Source organism: Grus americana, chromosome 3, assembly GCF_028858705.1.
Source record: "Grus americana isolate bGruAme1 chromosome 3, bGruAme1.mat, whole genome shotgun sequence".
NCBI classification, from domain to species: Eukaryota; Metazoa; Chordata; class Aves; order Gruiformes; family Gruidae; genus Grus; species Grus americana.
This window is the reverse complement of record NC_072854.1, coordinates 8096974-8115393: the sequence shown is the minus strand read 5'-3', so window position 1 is coordinate 8115393 and position 18420 is coordinate 8096974. Positions and strand designations below refer to the sequence as shown.

At 44.3% G+C, this 18420-nt stretch overlaps 2 protein-coding genes across 8 annotated transcripts in view; one reads left to right on the top strand and one right to left on the bottom strand.

The window, feature by feature from the left end:
• Positions 1-96: 96 nt before the first annotated feature.
• FAM228B (family with sequence similarity 228 member B) lies at positions 97-16947 on the top strand. The gene is made up of 9 exons (XM_054822581.1): positions 97-199; positions 1539-1646; positions 4430-4534; positions 8182-8256; positions 8937-9134; positions 12922-12999; positions 13839-13926; positions 14037-14175; positions 15422-16947. Exons 3-9 carry the CDS (start codon positions 4442-4444, stop codon positions 15462-15464), a joined length of 714 nt encoding a protein of 237 aa, XP_054678556.1. The 5' UTR covers positions 97-199; positions 1539-1646; positions 4430-4441; the 3' UTR covers positions 15465-16947.
• ITSN2 (intersectin 2) overlaps positions 16902-18420 on the bottom strand; it is an 83806-nt gene continuing 82287 nt past the window's right edge. For all 7 annotated transcript variants that reach the window (XM_054822571.1, XM_054822573.1, XM_054822576.1 and 4 more), the window contains one exon: positions 16902-18019. In XM_054822571.1, the coding sequence (XP_054678546.1) occupies positions 17862-18019 (158 nt within the window). In that variant the 3' untranslated portion in view covers positions 16902-17861. The remainder of the gene's footprint in view (positions 18020-18420) is intronic.

Sequence of the window (18420 nt, the reverse complement as noted above, 5' to 3'; positions counted from 1 at the left end):
TCTTCCCGAGAGACTCGGGGTGGTGAGGAGGGGACTATTTTCTCCCGCGGAAGGACACAGAACAGCCGCGTGAAACGAGTTGAGGTGTCTGGGATGGGGGGTGCCGCCATCTTCTCCGCGGTTGGGCTTTGGCGGTGGTGGTTTCTGTCGCAGCCACTTACGGCCTCTCTTGGGGCCTCCTGGAGCCTCGCCGGAACCGGTGAGGGGACCCCGGCACGGAGGTGTGCCGGCCGGGTGGAGAGCGGGGCTCTGCTGCCTGCCCTCGTCTCCCCTCGGGCCTGTGGGACTCGCCTCAGGGCTGGGCAGGGTGCGGGACAGGCTGGGCCCTTCCAGCCCCGAGGGGGCCCTGCCTTTCCCTCTCACCGGTGTTGCCCCTATCGCAGCCTGCGAGGTGGAGGGGCCAGGCTCGTGCCTGTGGGCCCTCTGGATGTGTGCACTTTACTGTTAGCTTAACATTCACCAGCTACCAAGTTCTGTGCATAGAGCTGCTCTGTTTGCCCTAGAGGCTGGTTCTCTCCTCATGCTTTAGCACCTGAGGCAATCAGAGGGAGCTAAGCCACCTGTAAAGGCAGCCAGCTGTGCTTGCAAGGGGTGACATCCCTGTGTGCCGAGGATGTCACACATGAGCCTACAGGCATGGCCTGTGTTAAGGCATTTGTCAGGGGCTTTAGAGAGGACTGATGCATGTATCAGTCTTTCTTTTTGTCACAGAAATGATTAAAATCTGTCTTCTCAAAGCTGCTGCTAAGACTTGTGTTTGCGCAGAGGCAATTTTAGCAGGTGGGTGTTGGGGGGGAAAGTTCTGCTTCACTGAACAGGACTCATGAAGCAAGAGACACCTGTCTTTAAAAAAATTACTGATACAAAGCTCTACTGCTGATAGCAAAGTAGGATGCAGGTGTATCTAGCAAGAAATTTTAGGGTTATTCTCAAGTTTGATCATGGTGGAACAAATGTCCTAATACAGAGCAGCCAACCTGCTCGTAGGGTTTAGCATTTGCAGACTGCAACTGTTGGATTGTTTTCTCTGTTCAGACTTTGGAAATCCTTTACTGCGTGTCTGTCCTGACATGATTAAACTTTTAGTTATAAGACCTGCAAAACAGCTGGTGTCTCATACAAGTGGGCTCTGCCTTTGCCAACCATGGTGAGTTGGCATCTCATAGCAAGAGTCCAAACAAAACAGAAAAACAAAGGTTTAAGATTCAGTGGCAGCTTTAATTATTAAGATTGGGGAAAAAAATCTGCAGCTAGAGATTTTACCACTTGTAATTTCTTTAAGGCAGATTGTTACAGGAGGCAGATTTTCTATTTTGTTCTGTTTTGTCTCTCCTGGGGTCCCAATCCTCTGTGATGAGAGCAAACATCTCCTTTGCTTTGTGCACACAGAAAGACTCAGTCTTTCTTTGTAAGCTGGATGAAGATGGAGTCTTAATGCTAGTTACTGAAAACAGATGGAATGGAGGCTAGTGGGGGGGTTGGTTTGTTTGTTTTGTAAACTTAGAAACTATAAAAATATGTATTTTCCTCATCTGAAGCTTGTCCAGGGATTTACAGCATCCTTATCTCAGAAGAGCAAAACTGCTTTGAGTGGAAGGAAGTCTGCAAAAGATGGCCTGAAGCAGGAGCCTGTGGCACCTTTGCGGGTAGGTAGGATATATTGCTCATAGCAAAGCGTGTTGACTTGTCTAATACCAACTTTGTAGCACCTCAAGTATCCAGATGTTCCTCAGTCCTCACTGTTTGCCCGTTTATTTTATATCAGAAACGAGTTCAGTGCTAATCAGGGTGTGCTTGCTTTATCCATGCAGGTAATATAGCACACAGCCTCCTTTAACTGGTCATGGCAAGATGAAGAATAAACTGTAAGAATTCTTCACTTGCTCCTCAGAGACCACAGGGTCAGATATGTTTTACAGTGTTCCTTGGAGCTTAGACTTGGGCTGTCTGGAAAAAGGGGAGATTGTTTTCAGAGCAGGGGAGTTCTCACAGTGAATATCTGTCTCCATGGCAGGTGCAACACTGCAGAAGCAACAGGGCATATATAGACAAAAAAAAATAATCTTCATTTCCAGACAGAGAGAGGCAGGGTACCTGCTTTCCAGATCATGTAGCAGCGTCCTAATTGTAATCCCCTATTTTAGTCTGCATCTTTTGTCTCCTCTGTACAGAGAAGGTGGGAAATCATGTTAGAGGAAGTGCCCGCTAGCCTGCCACAGTGCTTAGGCTAGTATATATATTTCTGGTTTTGAAAGCTATCTTACGGGGGCTGAGAAAAATTACAGTAGAGAATTGGGATGATGTGACCTATTCCACTGCGAATCTTTTAGTTTTCCTTGTGTCTGATGAAAGAATAGAAATCTTGCAAAGTTACGCAGGAGGGAAGAAAAGTCCTTGATACCATGTGCATTACATTGGCTTTTTTCCTTGCTTTGGTTTGTCCTGGATTACATGGCAGAAGTGTGGATTTTTCTTTTATAGAAGCAGTTGGAGTGAAGGACATGAGCTTGCAGATTTGAGGAAGGAAATTTTCAAAACATGAACGGGCGAGGCCCTGAGAAAACTTGCCTATGAGGTTAGCTGTTCTTCAAGCAGGCAGTGGGACCAGGTGACCTCCAGAGGTCCCTTCCAACGTATGCTTCCCTGTGGTTTCTGACTCTTTTCATTAGAAAAGACAGGAAAGCATTTCTGTAAGGAGGCAGGAATATCCAGGCAGATGTGTCTATCAGTGCATAAAAGCAGGGAATATGAAATAAATAAATATGTAGATTAAAGACTTCACCTTGGACCAATGGTAAGAGATCTGAATCTGCAGTCTGAAGAGGTCAGTTGGGAGTTAGTATCACTGAAGTGCTGGGTTGGACAGAGTAAACTCTTAAAAGTTGTCTTGTACAAAAAAATGTTGTTATCTTGTATGAACACCCGATGCAGAGAGTCTTTGTAGATTCTTTTAACTACATGTTGCCAAAAATACTTGAAGAACAGATTTTTTTTTCATAGGTGAAAGATCTGGCTGGAGAATGTAGAGGTCAGTATCTCTGCAGAAGTAAGCTTTTCTTGTGGTCCACTCTTTACCTAAGTAATTTTGTGAATACATTGTTTCCTGGAAGCAGTGTATCTCCAGTGAATCTGAAATAAATAGAGGTTCCTGTAAAGGGCATTTTGCCTCTGTGGTTCTACTGTCTCTGTTATAAATCAATCCAAATATACTGGTGCATGTACAATAGAGGAGATGGAATTTCCTGGCTGGAGCTCAGAGTTAGTGCTTCAGCGTAAGCTTTGTCTGGTAGAACTAACTTTAAAAACCACTAAAATGCAACCATCCCTATGGTGGAATGTAGTGGTTATTTGAAAGTGACTTCTGTAATTGAAAAAGGCACAAAGGAAAGAAGTAAAAGTCAGGAGGTGGAATTTCAGCATAGAATCATAGAATATCCTGGTTGGAAGGGACCCGTAAGGATCATCGAGTCCAACTCCTGGCTCCACACAGGACCAGCCGAATCAGAGCGTATGACTGAGAGTGTTATCCAGACGCTTCTTGAACTCAGTCAAGCTCGGTGCTGTGACCACTTCCCTGGGGAGCCTGTTCCAGTGCCCGACCACCCTCTCAGTGAAGAACCTTTTCCTAATACCCAACCTAAACCTCCCCCATTGCAGCTTCATTCCGTTCCCTCGGGTTCTATCACTGGTCACCAGAGGGAGGAGATCAGCACCTGCCCCCTCGCTCCCCCTCGTGAGGAAGCTGTAGGCTGCAGTGAGGTCTCCCCTCAGTCTCCTCTTCTCTAGGCTGAACAAACCAAGGGACTTCAGCCTCTCCTCATATGTCTTCCCCTCTAGACCCTTCACCATCTTTGTTGCCCTCCTTTGGACACTCTCCAATAGTTTTATGTCCTTTTTGTACTGTGGCACCCAAAACTGCACACAGTACTCGAGGTGAGGCTGCACCAGCGCAGTGTAGAGTGGGACAATCACTTCCCTAGACCGGCTAGCAATGCCGTGCTTGATGCACCCCAGGATACGGTTGGCCTTCCTCGCAGCCTGGGCACGCTGTTGACTCATGTTCAACTTGCCGTCGACCAAGACCCCCAAGTCCCTTTCAGCATAGAATTTGATAACTCTGAAATGTTTTCAAAGCTGACAAGCATTCTGGAAGAATTTGTGAATCACTTCGTTCTTTGAAACAAAATGTACTATCCATTGCTTATGGAGATGAGGACAGACAGTTACTGTCAGAGGCAGTATCTGACTATAAACCTGATACTTCATCTCTCTGTTTAACTTAGTGTGATAGGAAAATCCTGCTGGTATCAGCAGTCAGAATTCCTTTAGAGATTTGTTTCATTGTTTGGTGGGAATTGTAAGAAAACTAGGTTTTTGCTGTCTATACAATAGTTTTATATGTTTTTGAATGTCTTAATGTTTCTCCCAGACTAGTCCAACAATGTGTAGTGTGAATAGCTCAGAGACTCCCCGGCTACTAAGATTTACGTGTCCGAGATCTGTGAGGGAACACGATCAGCAAAGGCCTTGGCAGGTGAGTGACTCTCAACATTCCTTCAGCTGTAGATTCTACTGTGAAGAACCAAAGTTCAGGACACTTGAAACCAGTATCTGCAACTGGGATCCCAGGATATTTGGGTGTAATAGAGCTCCTGTCTTGGAACTGACCACCTAATACCACTGAAGTTCTGGATGGTGATCTGGTCTGTCTGTCTGCGCTCCAGGACTGCTGTCCCCAGAATTCATTTGTGAGTCCTCCCAAGCAGGAACTTTGTGCTTTAGTCTGTCCCTCCTAGGCACGCTCAGAAATGTGTATTATGGGAAGATGTGTGTGCTCTGTCCTTCCTGTCAGCTTGTTGTAGGTTGAGCCCATCTAGCATTCAAGCAGTGAGTGGATCTTCCATCCCAAAATTAATGTTGGTCAGCAGGGCTAATACATTCAGAAATTGTATTGCAGCCTGCTTTACGTATAAATGAGTAGGCTGCTGACTTGGTAAGCGGCGGTGCTTAAACTGAGTGGGTAGAATTGGACTCCCGGTGAGTTGGGGAGAGAATCAGAAGAGAAAAAGTGAGAAAACTCCTGGATTGAGATAAAGACAGTTTAATAAATCAAGCAAAAGCCACGCATGCAAGCAAAGCAAGACAAGGAATTCATTCACTACTTCCTATTGGCAGGCAGGTGTTCAGGTGTTCATCTCTCAGCTTTATATGCTGAGCATGATGTCATATGGTATGGAATATCCCTTTGGTCAGTTGGGGTCAGCTGTCCTGGCTGTGTCCCCTCCCAACTCCTTGTGCACCCCCAGCGCACTCTCTGGTGGGATGGTGTGAGAAGCAGAAAAGACCTTGACTCTGTGTAAGCACTGCTCAGCAGTAACTAAAACATCTGTGTGTTATCAACACTGTTTTCAGCACAAATACAAAACACAGCCTCATACTAACTACTATGAAAAAAATGAACTCTATCCCAGGCAAAACCAGCACAGAAGGGGAACAAAGAACTCTGGAAATAGCAATCCAATGGTTTTTACCGAGCCCTTGCATCCTTTTGAGGCAGCTGTATTGAGTTCCATGCAATTTGGTATGTGGAAAAGTCCCATAAAACCTTAAACAAGCTTGTGACTAGTTAGAATCATAGACCTGTAGAACAGCCCAGGCTGGAAGGGACCTCGAGAGATCATCTGGTCCAACCTTTTGTGGGAAAGGGACACTAGATGAGGTTATCTAGCACCCTGTCCAATCCCATCTTGAAAACCTCCGGCGATGGTGACTCCACCACATCCATGAGGAAGTTGTTCCAGTGAATGATTGATCTCACTTTAAAAACTTTCTTTCTTATATTGAGATGAAATCTCTCCCAATGCAACTTGTACCCATTGCCCCTTGTCTTCTCCATGTGGCTCCTTGTGAAGAGAGAGCCTCCGTCCTCTTTGTAGCCATCCTTTCAGTACTGGCATACTGTGATGAGGTTCCCCCTGAGCCTCCGCCAGGGAGAAGAGACCTAACTCCTTCAGTTCTGTAAGGTTTCTTCAGATGTGTATCATCCTGAAGGAAAACTTCTCACCTATTCACCAATGTGTGTTCTGAGTATGTTCTACTACTGGTTCTTCTCAGCTGGAGAAATGGCCATGTCTCCCTGGTGCTGTTAAGGTACTAGTTTTAGAAAGGTTCTGTGATTATGTGATGTAGATCTGTCAGGTGTAATGCAACATGCCCATTGTTTCCAATAGTAGGATGAAAGGGTCTTAAAACATGCCAGAAATTTAGATTTTCCCCTTTCTTATTTTTTCTTCGTTTTGGGTTTTTTGTTTGTTTGTTTGTTTTTTAATACTTCTCGTTTCCTCTCTGCTTGCTCTGATGTATGATGTCCTGCTCATGTCAGGATAAGAAGCCTGTTGGAGTGTGCAGCTGGTCAACGGGGTCAAGGCAGGCATGACTGGAAACTGCACTGTGTATTGGGATTAAAAATTAATATTAAGCACAGGGAGCAGCAGGCTAATTTTCCATTCTGTGCATCAGATGCATTCCTTGAGTCTTGCGCTGCTGCCGGCATGGTAGGCTTGTGTAAAAATGCAATGGCTGTAGCTCAGTTTTTAAATGGCACAAGAAGGTCACAGGAAGGATGACTTTGAATTCATCTGTGGAAGCCATAGGAGGTAGGCAGCAGGTCAAGCAGATGAAGTGTGAATGTTTCAGCCCTGCCTCTGGCTTGGGTCTAAGTAAAACTTGAGGATTAACTTGTGTTGGTAGGAATATTTAGTATGGATGTGCTGAAACTGATTTAAACTTTTAGTGATACCTAAGCTGGTATTCGTATCTGTGCAACTCCCGTGAAATGCAAACTTGAAAGTGATCACAATCATACGACATGCTAGCTGAGCCTTCTTGATGGTTTAAGCCAGCACCTTATTTCCCAGCTGGGACCGGCTGAGCGTGCCATTTACAGCAAAGCAGCTAACGTGGACGTTTGTTAAGCTATAGGAACTCAGCTGCATGCCTGTTCCCTTAGACTAAGCTGGTGCAAGTGAAGCAAGTTCCTGTAAGTGTCTAAACTGAGGGTTAGTCCCAGAAAGCAGAATAGATTGTAAATTTGTTTTAGCTTAAGTCACATGGTCTGTCTAAAACAAGTTGTGGTTTAGTTTCCTGCATTGCAACTTACCTCCTGAATTTTTGGCATAATGCTGAAAAGCTGGTAATTTTTTTTATAGTGGATTCTTCAAGATAAATTTTGCTATGGAATTAAAATTCTTTATGCACTTGTTGCTTATAAAATCTGCTGATTGACTCACGAAGACAAGATCCCTCTGGTTAACCCAGAGTTGATGCTGCCTGATCATAGGGGAGATACCCCCATTACATGCTCTAATGTTGCCTGGAGGAACTCCATCCCCAAACAACAGATGAATTCAGTCTGTATTGCTTGTGCTCCTTGGCCAGAGTGCAGGAGTTGATTAAAAATCAAACTGACAACAGCAAGGGCTGTTGTTGTTAAATCATGTTTTAGTGTCCTGATATTCACGATGCAGGGAACAGTTTCTCCCTATTCTGATCTTCAGAAAGAGTAAGATGATTACGCTAGAGGACAGCTTGGCTGATGTCACAACAGTAACTGAGATTTAAAACGCTGACAAATTCATGAGCAGAGGCAGCAGCAGCAAGGCATTTTCCTGCTTTGGAGTGTTTTTTCTCATTACCTTTCCTCTTACACTTCACTGTTTTCCTCTAATTTTCCTTTTAAACTTTATGAATCCCTTGACGTAATACTTCATCACGGTTTTAACTTGTTTGATTGCTATTTGTATAGTGTGGCTGTATCTGTATTGAAAATGAAGGTGTGGAGAGATGCCTCTTGCTACCTTCATTGGGCACATGTGAGCAACAGTGGCAAGGAGCAAGTGGTGGTACGGTCGCAGTGAGGAATGGCCAAGGAGGTGTATGGTTTGGTCCCACTGAACATGGACATTCCAGTTTTTCCAACACTCTTGCTGTTGCTACATTTAACCTAACTATTCAGAGCAAGCCTTGCAAGGATTTGCCTGCCTGTGCTATTCTGCCAGCTGGGTTATGGTATAAATTGCCTTTAATCACAACACAAGTAATTATTTTGAATTCAAAAGTAATTCTAACTCCTACTGTAATTCCTGCTTTTACTTCATGTGGATTTTTTTGATGTTTTGTTAGGCAGTACCTGATGAAAGTCGAGACATCATTGCTTCTGCTCAGTGCATCTTGGACAGGGAAAATTATTTTGTGAGGGTAAGAAGTGGTATTTCTTCTCTCATTTGCTGTGTGCTTTCCTGCATGTCAATGTTTTTTCTCTCCATCGGTGATACATGAGAAAATGTCAGTTGTCTGTATTCTTGAAAAACAAAATTCAGAAGTATGAGTTTCTGGCCTCCTCAGTCTCCTCAGGATAGGACTGAAGTGATAACCCTAATTATGAACTTAGGAATCATCTGTCTTTAGTGACTTACCTGCCTGTTCGCACCTAACTTTTGTTCTGTGGGTATGATGAGATAGTGACGGTGGGCCTGTGAATTAAGGACAGGAGGGCCAATCTGATCTAGCAGATGGCCAGTGCTGCAGGGAGAAGGTCCTTCTCCCGCTGCCTGTCTTGCACTGTCTGGTGCTTATCAGACCCCTGCTCAGAAGTGAAGTCAGCTCACTAACCTGGTGGGAGAAAGTGAATGGTTTTTACCAGTCTTGCACTACAGCTTAAAAAGTTAGAGTCTGAATGCCAGAGCCTGTGAAAGGGAGAGCTTTGAAACAAGTGGTGGGAAGTGGAGAGAGGGAGGAGCAGAAAGGGTTGGAAAACAGGGCCCTTGCAGCAGTGACCAGTCAGATTGGGTCAGCCAAGCTGCGTAGCTTCACCCATGGAGTCTTTAACGTGGTTGGCCAACAGGTTGTATGGTTTTTATTTTCTGTTTCTTACTTAGGAGGTGGACAGATATTTGAGGCACAATGATTTCTTAAATCTGAGAAAGAAGGAGATCCTGTACAAGAAGTGGCTTAAGGATGTTTCAGAGCCACTGCTGCAGAAAATTGAGGACAAAATGGACAGCCAGTCAAGCGAAGAAATACGGAAAAGGAAAGAACAGCAACTCTCTCTCTATTTAAACTACTGTGAAAAGAAGGTATCAACGAGAAGTAAATTTATGTCATGAAGATGGTTGCATACAGAGGGTTATGAACAAGATCAGGGTTTTAGCTGTTGTTTGCTGTTCACTTGAGTAGCCTCGAGTTCAGATATGACTTACCTGTAACTTGTTCTTCCCAAGGACCTTTGTAATGGTGACATATGTCGTTAGAGCTGTTTGTTTCAAGTTCACCATCAGACAGGAACAATAGCATTCCTAGAATCATAGAACAGTTTGGGCTGGAAGGGACCTTAAAGACCATCTAGTCCAACCCCCCTGCCATGGGCAGGGACACCCTTCACTAGACCAGGTTTCCCAAAGCCCCATCCAAGCATTGTTTGGTACAGTGAGCATGTGCTGGGGTCTACATACAGGAAGACACCACATTGTGGTGGGTTTCCCTCTGTGAGCCAGACCATTTAGGGGGAAAACCTTGAACTCTGTCAGCTGAAACCAAAGGCTGAGTCTGTGACCAGGGAGTGGACCGCACTCTCATGTCTCAGGAATTCAGCTAGAGCAGTACTGCAGTGTGCTGGCAGAGCATGACTGAAACAATTTCATGGCCTTGGATGCTACTGATCAAGCTTTATAAAAGAAAAAAAGATGGGAACAGGGAGACACCAACAATTTTCTTAAGTCTGCATGCAGGTGAATAGACACAACTTATGGATTCTGTAGTTCCATGTGTTTCAGTACTGATAAAAATTGCAGTCACTGTAGGAAATACTTGTTGGTTTTGTTGATTTTGCTCTGAATTTCACACCACTGTTGAGTATCAGATCCCATAACTCAACTTTCTGCATCTCAGGAATGGATATATAGAGCAGTAGGAGCAGTTACATCATCTGCCACAAATAGAATAGTATTTTATATAGAGCAAGCTTTTGTTGTCAGTGGAAACCACTGCATAGTGGAGTTACGAGACTGTAAACAAGCTTCCCATCCAGAAATGAAAAAGTCGTGGGAGCTGTGGTGTTTTCATGAGCACAAATGCTCTCTTTTTCAAAGATCTGATGTGAAAGACCCATGCATTTAAACTGCACATAATGACAAAGAGCTGAACCAGTCCTACTGCTGAAGTCCTGGGATTTAGGATATGTTGGGTGTACTGTATGTATCTGGGTGTGCATCAGTCCATCTTGCAAGCTTCTGTGTCAGGTCAGGACTTTGCTGGGTGTCCTCCAAAAGCAATGGCTGGTGTACTGGGATTTGTCCTTCTCCCTGAACAATCACAGCAACAGTGATCAGCCTCCACTTTTTCTCCCTGCCCTGTGGTGTCAGCTCTGTCTTCAGCATGTCTGAGAAGCAGGCTGAAGCCCTTCAGAGGAACAGGACAATTAATTTGCAAACGTTTGCATTAATCATGGCAGCATATGATAAATTTTGCAGAACTTAAGACACTTCTGTGGTTAATATACTGAATTCTGGCTGTACACTTTTTTCCCCTCCCTTCTTTTTGTCCATTTTCTCTTGCTCTCTCCTGCTATTAGGCTTCTCCTTGTCCTGTTCCCCAGATCTCCTCGCCTTCCCGTGTCTCTGTCACCAGTCCATCACCCCTTTCTATATCTAGTCTTCTTCCTTCGGTCTCTCCTTTCTCTCTCCAGTCAACCATTTTACTCCATCCCCAAATCTCCCACTGTTTTGCCCTTCTTTTTTCTGTCAGATTCCCCAGTGCTGTGTGTCCCTCTCCTTGTTGCTTCTGATGATTCCTCCAAGTTCTCCACTGTCCTTTGCTTTCCAAAGGTACCTTCTCCCCCTTTCCTCCATTCTCCTTCCCTCTCACACTTTTTGTTGTGACTGTCCTTCCAGGTTCCTCCATCTCAATCTGTCAGCTCACTTTTCTGCCTCCTTTTTCACACCATCTGAGCCTTGCCTCTTTACCTCCCTTCCTTGGCTCTCTGTTGTTCCAGTGACCTGCTCGTATGTGCTTTTTTTGTCTTAAATCTGCCTCCTTTTCACCCCCATTCTCACCTCCTCCTTACCCCTAGTCCCAGGGACATGGACTACAGATGCATGATGAGATGGTTGGTCATAGTGTGAAGATGGCAGCAGTGTTACTTTTCTTCTAGCACTGGCAGAAGTGTCACACTGCAGCCGGCAAGGAGGGGGAAGCTCCCCAGGCCTGGCTTGCTGCTCTGTTAGCCACAACTCAGCTTCTGGTAGTCCAGGATATTGTAGGCATTGTGTGCTGAAATGCTGCAGTGTAAGAGACCCTTCTGACTAATTTTTAAGAGCAGGCTGTAACTTTGCTTTCTGCCAACAGGTGTGTGAGTGATAACACACAGCACAATTGACCGAGGTCTCAGCGCATATTGTAATGGCGTGACATGTAATAATAAACCAAGGGGTGGCACTAAAACTCTGAAAATTCAGGCATGTTAGGGCTTAAAGCTTTCCAGAGACAGAAACAGGAGACGGTGAATGCATCTGCTGCTTGCTTTCTTGGGGAATTGCCAGATCCTGGGGAGCAGAGGCCCCTGCAGAGGCAGCAATGTTCATGCTCAGCAGTAGCTTGAAGGCCCATGGAGTTGCCCAGGTGCTTGCAGAGTGTCTGGGAACAGCACAGGTCCTTGGGGCCTGGCTCACTCGCCCATGTGAGCACCTTCAACATAGTGACCTGTTAAACCTACTGCAGATCCCACTTTGTTTGGTTTGGACTCATCTTGCAGTGCTCCTGAACTGTTCAGGTTAACATACGGTTTTTCCAACTCTCCACTTGAAATCACATCCACAGATTGCCAAAAAGAACTGTGTAGGGCTGAGATCTAGAAGGCCATGGGCTGAATGCTCCCTTCCTGGGACCCCTGGAGAATCATCTGCACAAGAAAGCTGAAAAACTTCATTTCCAAGGTTTTGGAAGAATGACTGAGAGTATTAGGGAGAAGTATTTTATATGCTTGCCCTGTTCTTACTATTCTTAGGACATCACTTGTGGCCTCTGTTCTTTCCTTTTTTTACTTCTATGTTTTGTTTGCTCATCTGTACAGCTCTTTTACTCGATGCCATTTAGTTAAGTCCTGGCTTATTGGCCGTAAACAGTGCATTATAATTTGGAGACAAGTGGTTGTAATTCACCTTTCTCAGCATCAGGCTTGGTCAGTGTGTTGACTTTAGTCTCTGTTCAGCTTCTGTTTGATCTGGTGTTCTTTGGTCTTGGCATTGATAGCGAACGCCAAGTGGTAGTACTTGCTGTTCCTCAGCTCACTCTGGTCATAGGGAACTTCAACTGTGGAGTGTGAAGTTTGTTGCAGGCAGAGTTCTTGATGAGATGAACCTGTAGTCTGGACCATTAGGTATGGTTCAGGTCTTTACTCATATTTATGTATATATATAAGCATGCCCTTGACCTACGCTTGGGGCTCGCATCTGGCAGACTAGTGACCTGCCTAGGGCTATGGCTGGTGAGGGCTCAGTCACTTCATTTTTTTTTTTTCTTTTCTTTTTAATATCTGTTGCCTTCTCTATCAAAACATTTTCCCTTGAACAAAATTTCCATTTTGTTGACTGCCCTAGTTGTGATTAGCATTTTAGCCTGTAATTATTTCTGGATGATTGATGAAATCATTTATTATGTATTTATGCCTATAATAAATTAAAGTAGATGGAGGAATTTTCCTGTTACACTTCAATCACCTTCCTTCTGAGGTGCAGTGTGTGAAAATTCAGGAGTCCTTTTCTCTACCACCTCTGGTGCTGTGTTCATACCATGACTGACTGTGTAATACCTTGCTGTTTTATCACTAATAGCTTCTGAGACTTGACCCACTACCTGCTTCTCCCACAGGGCTATGTGGCTTTGGAAGTGTATGACCCATCAGAGTACGATCCGTTCTTCCTGAAGACGTGTACAGACTGCTGGAAGGTGTGATGGTTATTTATGTTGTGAGGTTTAGGGGCACCCTTCGACCAGCAGGAAGTTAATGGTTAGACAGGAGGCAGAGTGTGCTACTGATGTGCTGCTATGGGGCTGGTGTACAGCAACACATTCTAGTTTTACTAACTGAACAAATACGGCTCCCAGCTCCTGCTGCATTTAAGCCCAAGAGTGTTTGAAAAATGGTTTTCACCAGGAACATGGTTTGGATCCATGCAAAGCCCAGATTTGGAGACACAGTAGGCAATGGCGAGGGGAGGTTTGTTTTCCTTATCTCAAATTCAGTGTGGCAGCGTGGGAAGCGTCCTGTCTCACAAGGGTTAGTGAGTTCCCAGGCAAGCTGGGTGTCTGCTCTGTAGAAGGAAATAATCTGACAGTTGAGATGATCTTTACAGAAGCTTAGTCAAATGCACAAAAGACTTGGGTACCTAATAGAAGAGTTAGGTAGGACTTGGGCACAGATCCATGGAGATCAATTCTCTAAATCCCTTCTGGATGCTGTGGAGTCTGAGCCGATACTTCATTGCAGTATGCCATGCAGAGTTCATCAAGATCAACTGCCTCCAGGAGATCAGATCTCATGTGTATGGCCTAACTTTGCAGCAGTTGTTGAATGCGTTATGGCCTGCCTGAGGAGCTAAGATGCTCAGCGTTTCTCAGGCCACTCAAGTCTGTCCCTCATGTTTTTATTCTTAAAAACGAGGTTGATGCTCCTTCCCTGCCAACCAACAGAACCTTGACATTCACTTCTGACTTTGATCTTTCGAGACTCTCTGACAAAGCGCTTGTGTTGGTGTGTAAGCATGAAATAACTGTCTCTGTCACAGGTTTCAATACCAACATTACCGGATCCTCTGTTAAAAGACATTCAAAGAAAGTTTGTTGAGACAGGCGTTATCAAACAGTGCGAGACAGGTATTTATTTTAAACAATTGGTGTCCCTTGGAAGTGTTTCATATTGGGGGGGGGCATCCTTGCTTGTGACAGTAGATGCTCACATGAAGCACTTGTTGCTTTCCTGCCAGGAAGACCGTGTTCTACCAGAGAGCTGAAGGAACTCAGTAAAGCAGAACTGCTTCCTTTGAGCCGGCAACATATGGATGCAGTTGAGTGGCTGAAGATACCACACGCCTACATTGCTAGTGATGTCCACCAAACGAAGAGGTAAGAGCTAATGTGTTTATTACAGAGAGGCAGCACAACAGCTACAGTGGATGAGGCCCCTCCTGCTTGACTACATAGCAGAGTATTTGCTAAAACTTAAATTGCATGGTGAATTCTGCTTTATTGTGTATTTCTCCTGAGAAAGGAGTGTTGGTGAAGGGAAAGCCTTCAGGTATGGAGCAGACAGAAGGATGTATTAAAGCAGAGCATTGATGGTCAAGCTGAGCCTTGAAATCAAGTGGCTTTTGGTGGGGAGTTTTCCTGCATTTTCTGCATGCAGCCTGGCCGGCAGCCCTACAGGTCAAACCATGGAATATTTCCTGGGGGCTTTACTGGAAGAGCTGAAAGGATTTAATGCTCATGCTTGCTTTGGGTTTTGGGTGGGGTTTTTTGCTACTAGTTTCTGAATTTTGGGAGCAGAGTGAGGTCATACTGGTATCACAGAATGATTGAGGTTGGAAGGGACCTCTGGAGGTCATCTGGTCCAACTCCCCTGATCAGGCAGGGCCACCTAGAGTCAATTGCCTAGGACCATGTCCAGATGGCTTTTGAATATCTCCAAGGATGGAGATTCCACCACCTCTCTGGGCAATCTGTGCCAGTGCTCTGTCACCTTCACAGTAGAAAAGTGTTTGCTGATGTTCAGAGGGAACCTCCTGTGTTTCAGTTTGTACCCATTGCCTCTGGTCCTGTCACTGGGCACCAGCAAAAAGAGCCTGGCTCTGTCCTCTTTGCACCCTCCCTTCAGGTATTTGTACACACTGATGAGATTCCCCCCTGAGAGTGCCCCACTGGCCTGCCCTGACAGAGAAGCATTTGGGATCAGTGAAGAGTGGTGTTTGGTTGGTTGGTTTTTTTTAAATAATGCTGCTGGTTTTTTTAAAGTCCCAGTGCTCTGATTCACCCCTTTTGAAAGCTCTCTGGTTCTGCCATTGCAGTACATAACACTTACGGGAACTCCTGCTCCCCAGTGACAAAAACATCAGAGCTGTTCTGGGAGCCTGATGTCCTCCTGAACCAGGCCCACTCTCTCCCCCAGCCCTTGCCCTAGAGTTTTATGCCACCTCCTAGCCCAAGGCTTTACTCAGGGATTAAGGGTAATGGCACATTCTAGAAGGAAAACTTGTCACAAAGAAACATGTCAGGAGTGACTCGGTGTGAGAAGGAGCTAGTGCAAGAAGCTGTGCTGGGCCACAGCAGCCTTCGTGCTGCGTGGACTGGCAATAGTTTTTACTTCTGTTTAAAGGAGGAAAGTCCTCAGCCGCCACAAAAATGGTGAGAACCAATGATGTCACCTGCCCTCCAGCTGACTGCAGCAGCAGGCACAGCCATCAGAAGGTACCATTTGCAAAATGTATGTTACCTCTTCTGCCACAGCAAGCGATAACCGGCCAGGTCTTCTGGCAAACCACAATAAACTCATTGTCTTGAACACGTAGTTCTGAAGTACTGTTACCCAGCAGCCACAGAAATGTTTGTGATGCTGCGCTGGTTATTTCCAGCTCCTGTCCATGCTCTACAGGCCAAAACCTACTATTTTAGGAGGTTTAACTTAGGCTCAGCCCTACAAAGACAGTGCTGATGGTCTCTGGTTTATAGGGTGACACTGTCTTTGTATTAGAGATGAACTGGTGAGAAAAATTAGAGAAGTCTGCTAGGCCCCTCTTCTACGCAGTGCAGCGTTGAGGTGTTATGTGCAGCTCTGGCTACAGCTACAGCTCTGACTCTGCTCTATTTCGTATTACAAGAAGCGTGAATGTCAGCAGTGGACAGAGGGAATGGGAAAGCTTGCAAAATTTTAGCTACAATTTAGCTGTTGCAATTGTGCATGAAGCTGACAGGTTTAAGAATTAAACCCTCTCTTTGAATGAGAAGGAGGAGAAGGCGGCACTCCTGGCTATGTGCATGGTTAGCAGATGTGTACAGAAGAATGGCTTAGAAAGCACTGATAAGAAAATGATGATTTGGGTTTGTTTGTTCAAATCTTTATCATAACTCCCATAGTGAATGTCTTGCAAAATATTATTTGCAAAATAACGTTAGGGTACTACCAAGGTTTCAAAGGACCTTCTGTTGGAGGCAGTGTACAAGCAGTAAATCAGTGTTCCAAAAAGGCAGGAAATAATTAGGGGAGAGGAGATGGTAAGTGTTCTTGTACAAAGGTGTCTGGCACTTCTGTCGCTCAGCACAGACTCTCTGAAAAGCTGTCAGTGCCCTACAAATTGGTTTCTCTTGTGTTCCGGTGCGGTCCCTGCCTCCCTGTGAGTGTGACTGCACAGCAACACCAGCATCAAAGCCTGAAAACAGAATTTTCTCTATACTTGTTCAAGAAGCTCCAAACTCCCACTGTACAGACACAATCTCTCAAGAGTTGCCCAGATTTAATTTTATTTAGGATTAGAAATACTGAACCACAGAAAACTGTTAAAAGTAACAGAGGTTGACTCAGCCCTGTAACAGGAGGGTACACAGATGGCCACAGGGTGTGAAACTGTCAGACATCAGGAGGTATTGCTGCACCCATGGAAAACAAGGGCAGGCGCAGCTCAGAACTGCATGCTGTGCTTTTTCAACAAAGCCGTTTAAGGAGGCAGTAAAATGGCTACAATGTATCAAACCCTTTATAAACAAACTTTTTTTTTAAACCATCCTTGATTTCCTGCCAAGAGAAAGTTTTTGCTTCCAACCAATCTCATTTTACAGATTTGTGTTGGGATGTCAGTTCCCCCAAGCAAACCTTTTAAATTTGTAATAAACTTTTCCTGAATTTAATCCTCTAAGTTTTTCTCATTATTTCACAATCCCCTTTACAATAAAATATACTTTTTTTTAAAAATCACTATGCATCAATAAACATCTGTAGACAAATTACATTAATAAACTTACATTTTACTCTCTATATACATGTTGGCAATGTCAAAGCTTCAAGATTCACATGGAGGTCTGCAAGACCAAGGAAATGTACACAAATAACTTACACTTAGAAAAAAACAAAAGCTGAAGAGTATTCTTCCACATTATTGTGGGTCACAGTATTTAAAATATTTTTTCTAGTTATTCTTCACAACCACATTGTCTCGGCAGAGAATGATGAATCAAACTGAAGCAGAAAGAAAAATCAAGTAGGAGCTACTGATTTCAGTGCAGAACTAAGTCAAGTAGAGAACTACACTTGATTCTTGAAGAATATACAATATATCGGAGACTTCTCCAGTGCTAAGGCTTCTTCAGCATTTAATCTTTAAAACTATCATCCTGAGATGGGAAGTTTCCAGTGGATATCATTTGTCAGATTTCAAATGGAATGATTCTAGTGCTGAGCTAAACCATTCCTCAGTCTATATGTTACACTAAGTGGTAAAATATACATACATCTTGATGCCACATTTCTACCTAACACTTTTTATGGCCCTGAAAATGGAAACATTGGCATCTAAACCCAACATATTCCAACATAATAAAAAGGCACTGAGCTATAGTATTGAATATACAGTAACATTTACGTTTGCATAGATCAACAACAACTTTGAATGCTGTAAGGAACTAAACGCAACTAGTAACGAAGAGGAAATATGGAAGCAGCGGGAACTCTTGCTTAATAACCAGCATGGGGCAAGGAGTCTTTTACAAAAAAAATGTTCAGGCTGTCAGCTTCAGTTTTCCTTCATAAATTAAAAAAAGTGTTCTTAGAAGAGCGTTTTCTGATCAAAGAGCTGCAGGTCAAAACGGACCCAGACTTCGCCTGTTGGAACTTCATGCAGCAGTAAGTGTTTAGTTGTGGGGCCTTTGCTTTCTTGTTCTGTTCTGATTTTTGCTACTGGAACTTCAGTGCGACCCAAAAAATCTGTCGGGCAAGTGAAGAAGAAATTTCATTAAGCAAAGACCTTAAGCTTAGAAAATCTGAAAGCATCAGATGAAGCAGCAGTGCTGCGCAGTATGTATTCAGTTCCAGAGCACTGCTCCCAAGCTTCCTGTTAGACCAGCCCTCAGCCCTGTGGAAATCAGCCAGCAGTGACAAAAAAGGGTCCTTTTAGAAAACAAAGATGCTGTGGAATTAGGATGGAAAACATGCCTTTATGTCACAGTTTGATCTAAGGGCTTTAAAAGTACAGTTCCCTTTCAGAAACACAATTTTCAAAGGTTCTCCTGTCTTAGAGCTGGAAGGTCAGAGTACAGTGATGGAACCTGTTTACAAGTCAGCTGTGGTGCTACGAAGACAATAAAAAAAAATTCAACTATTTTGGC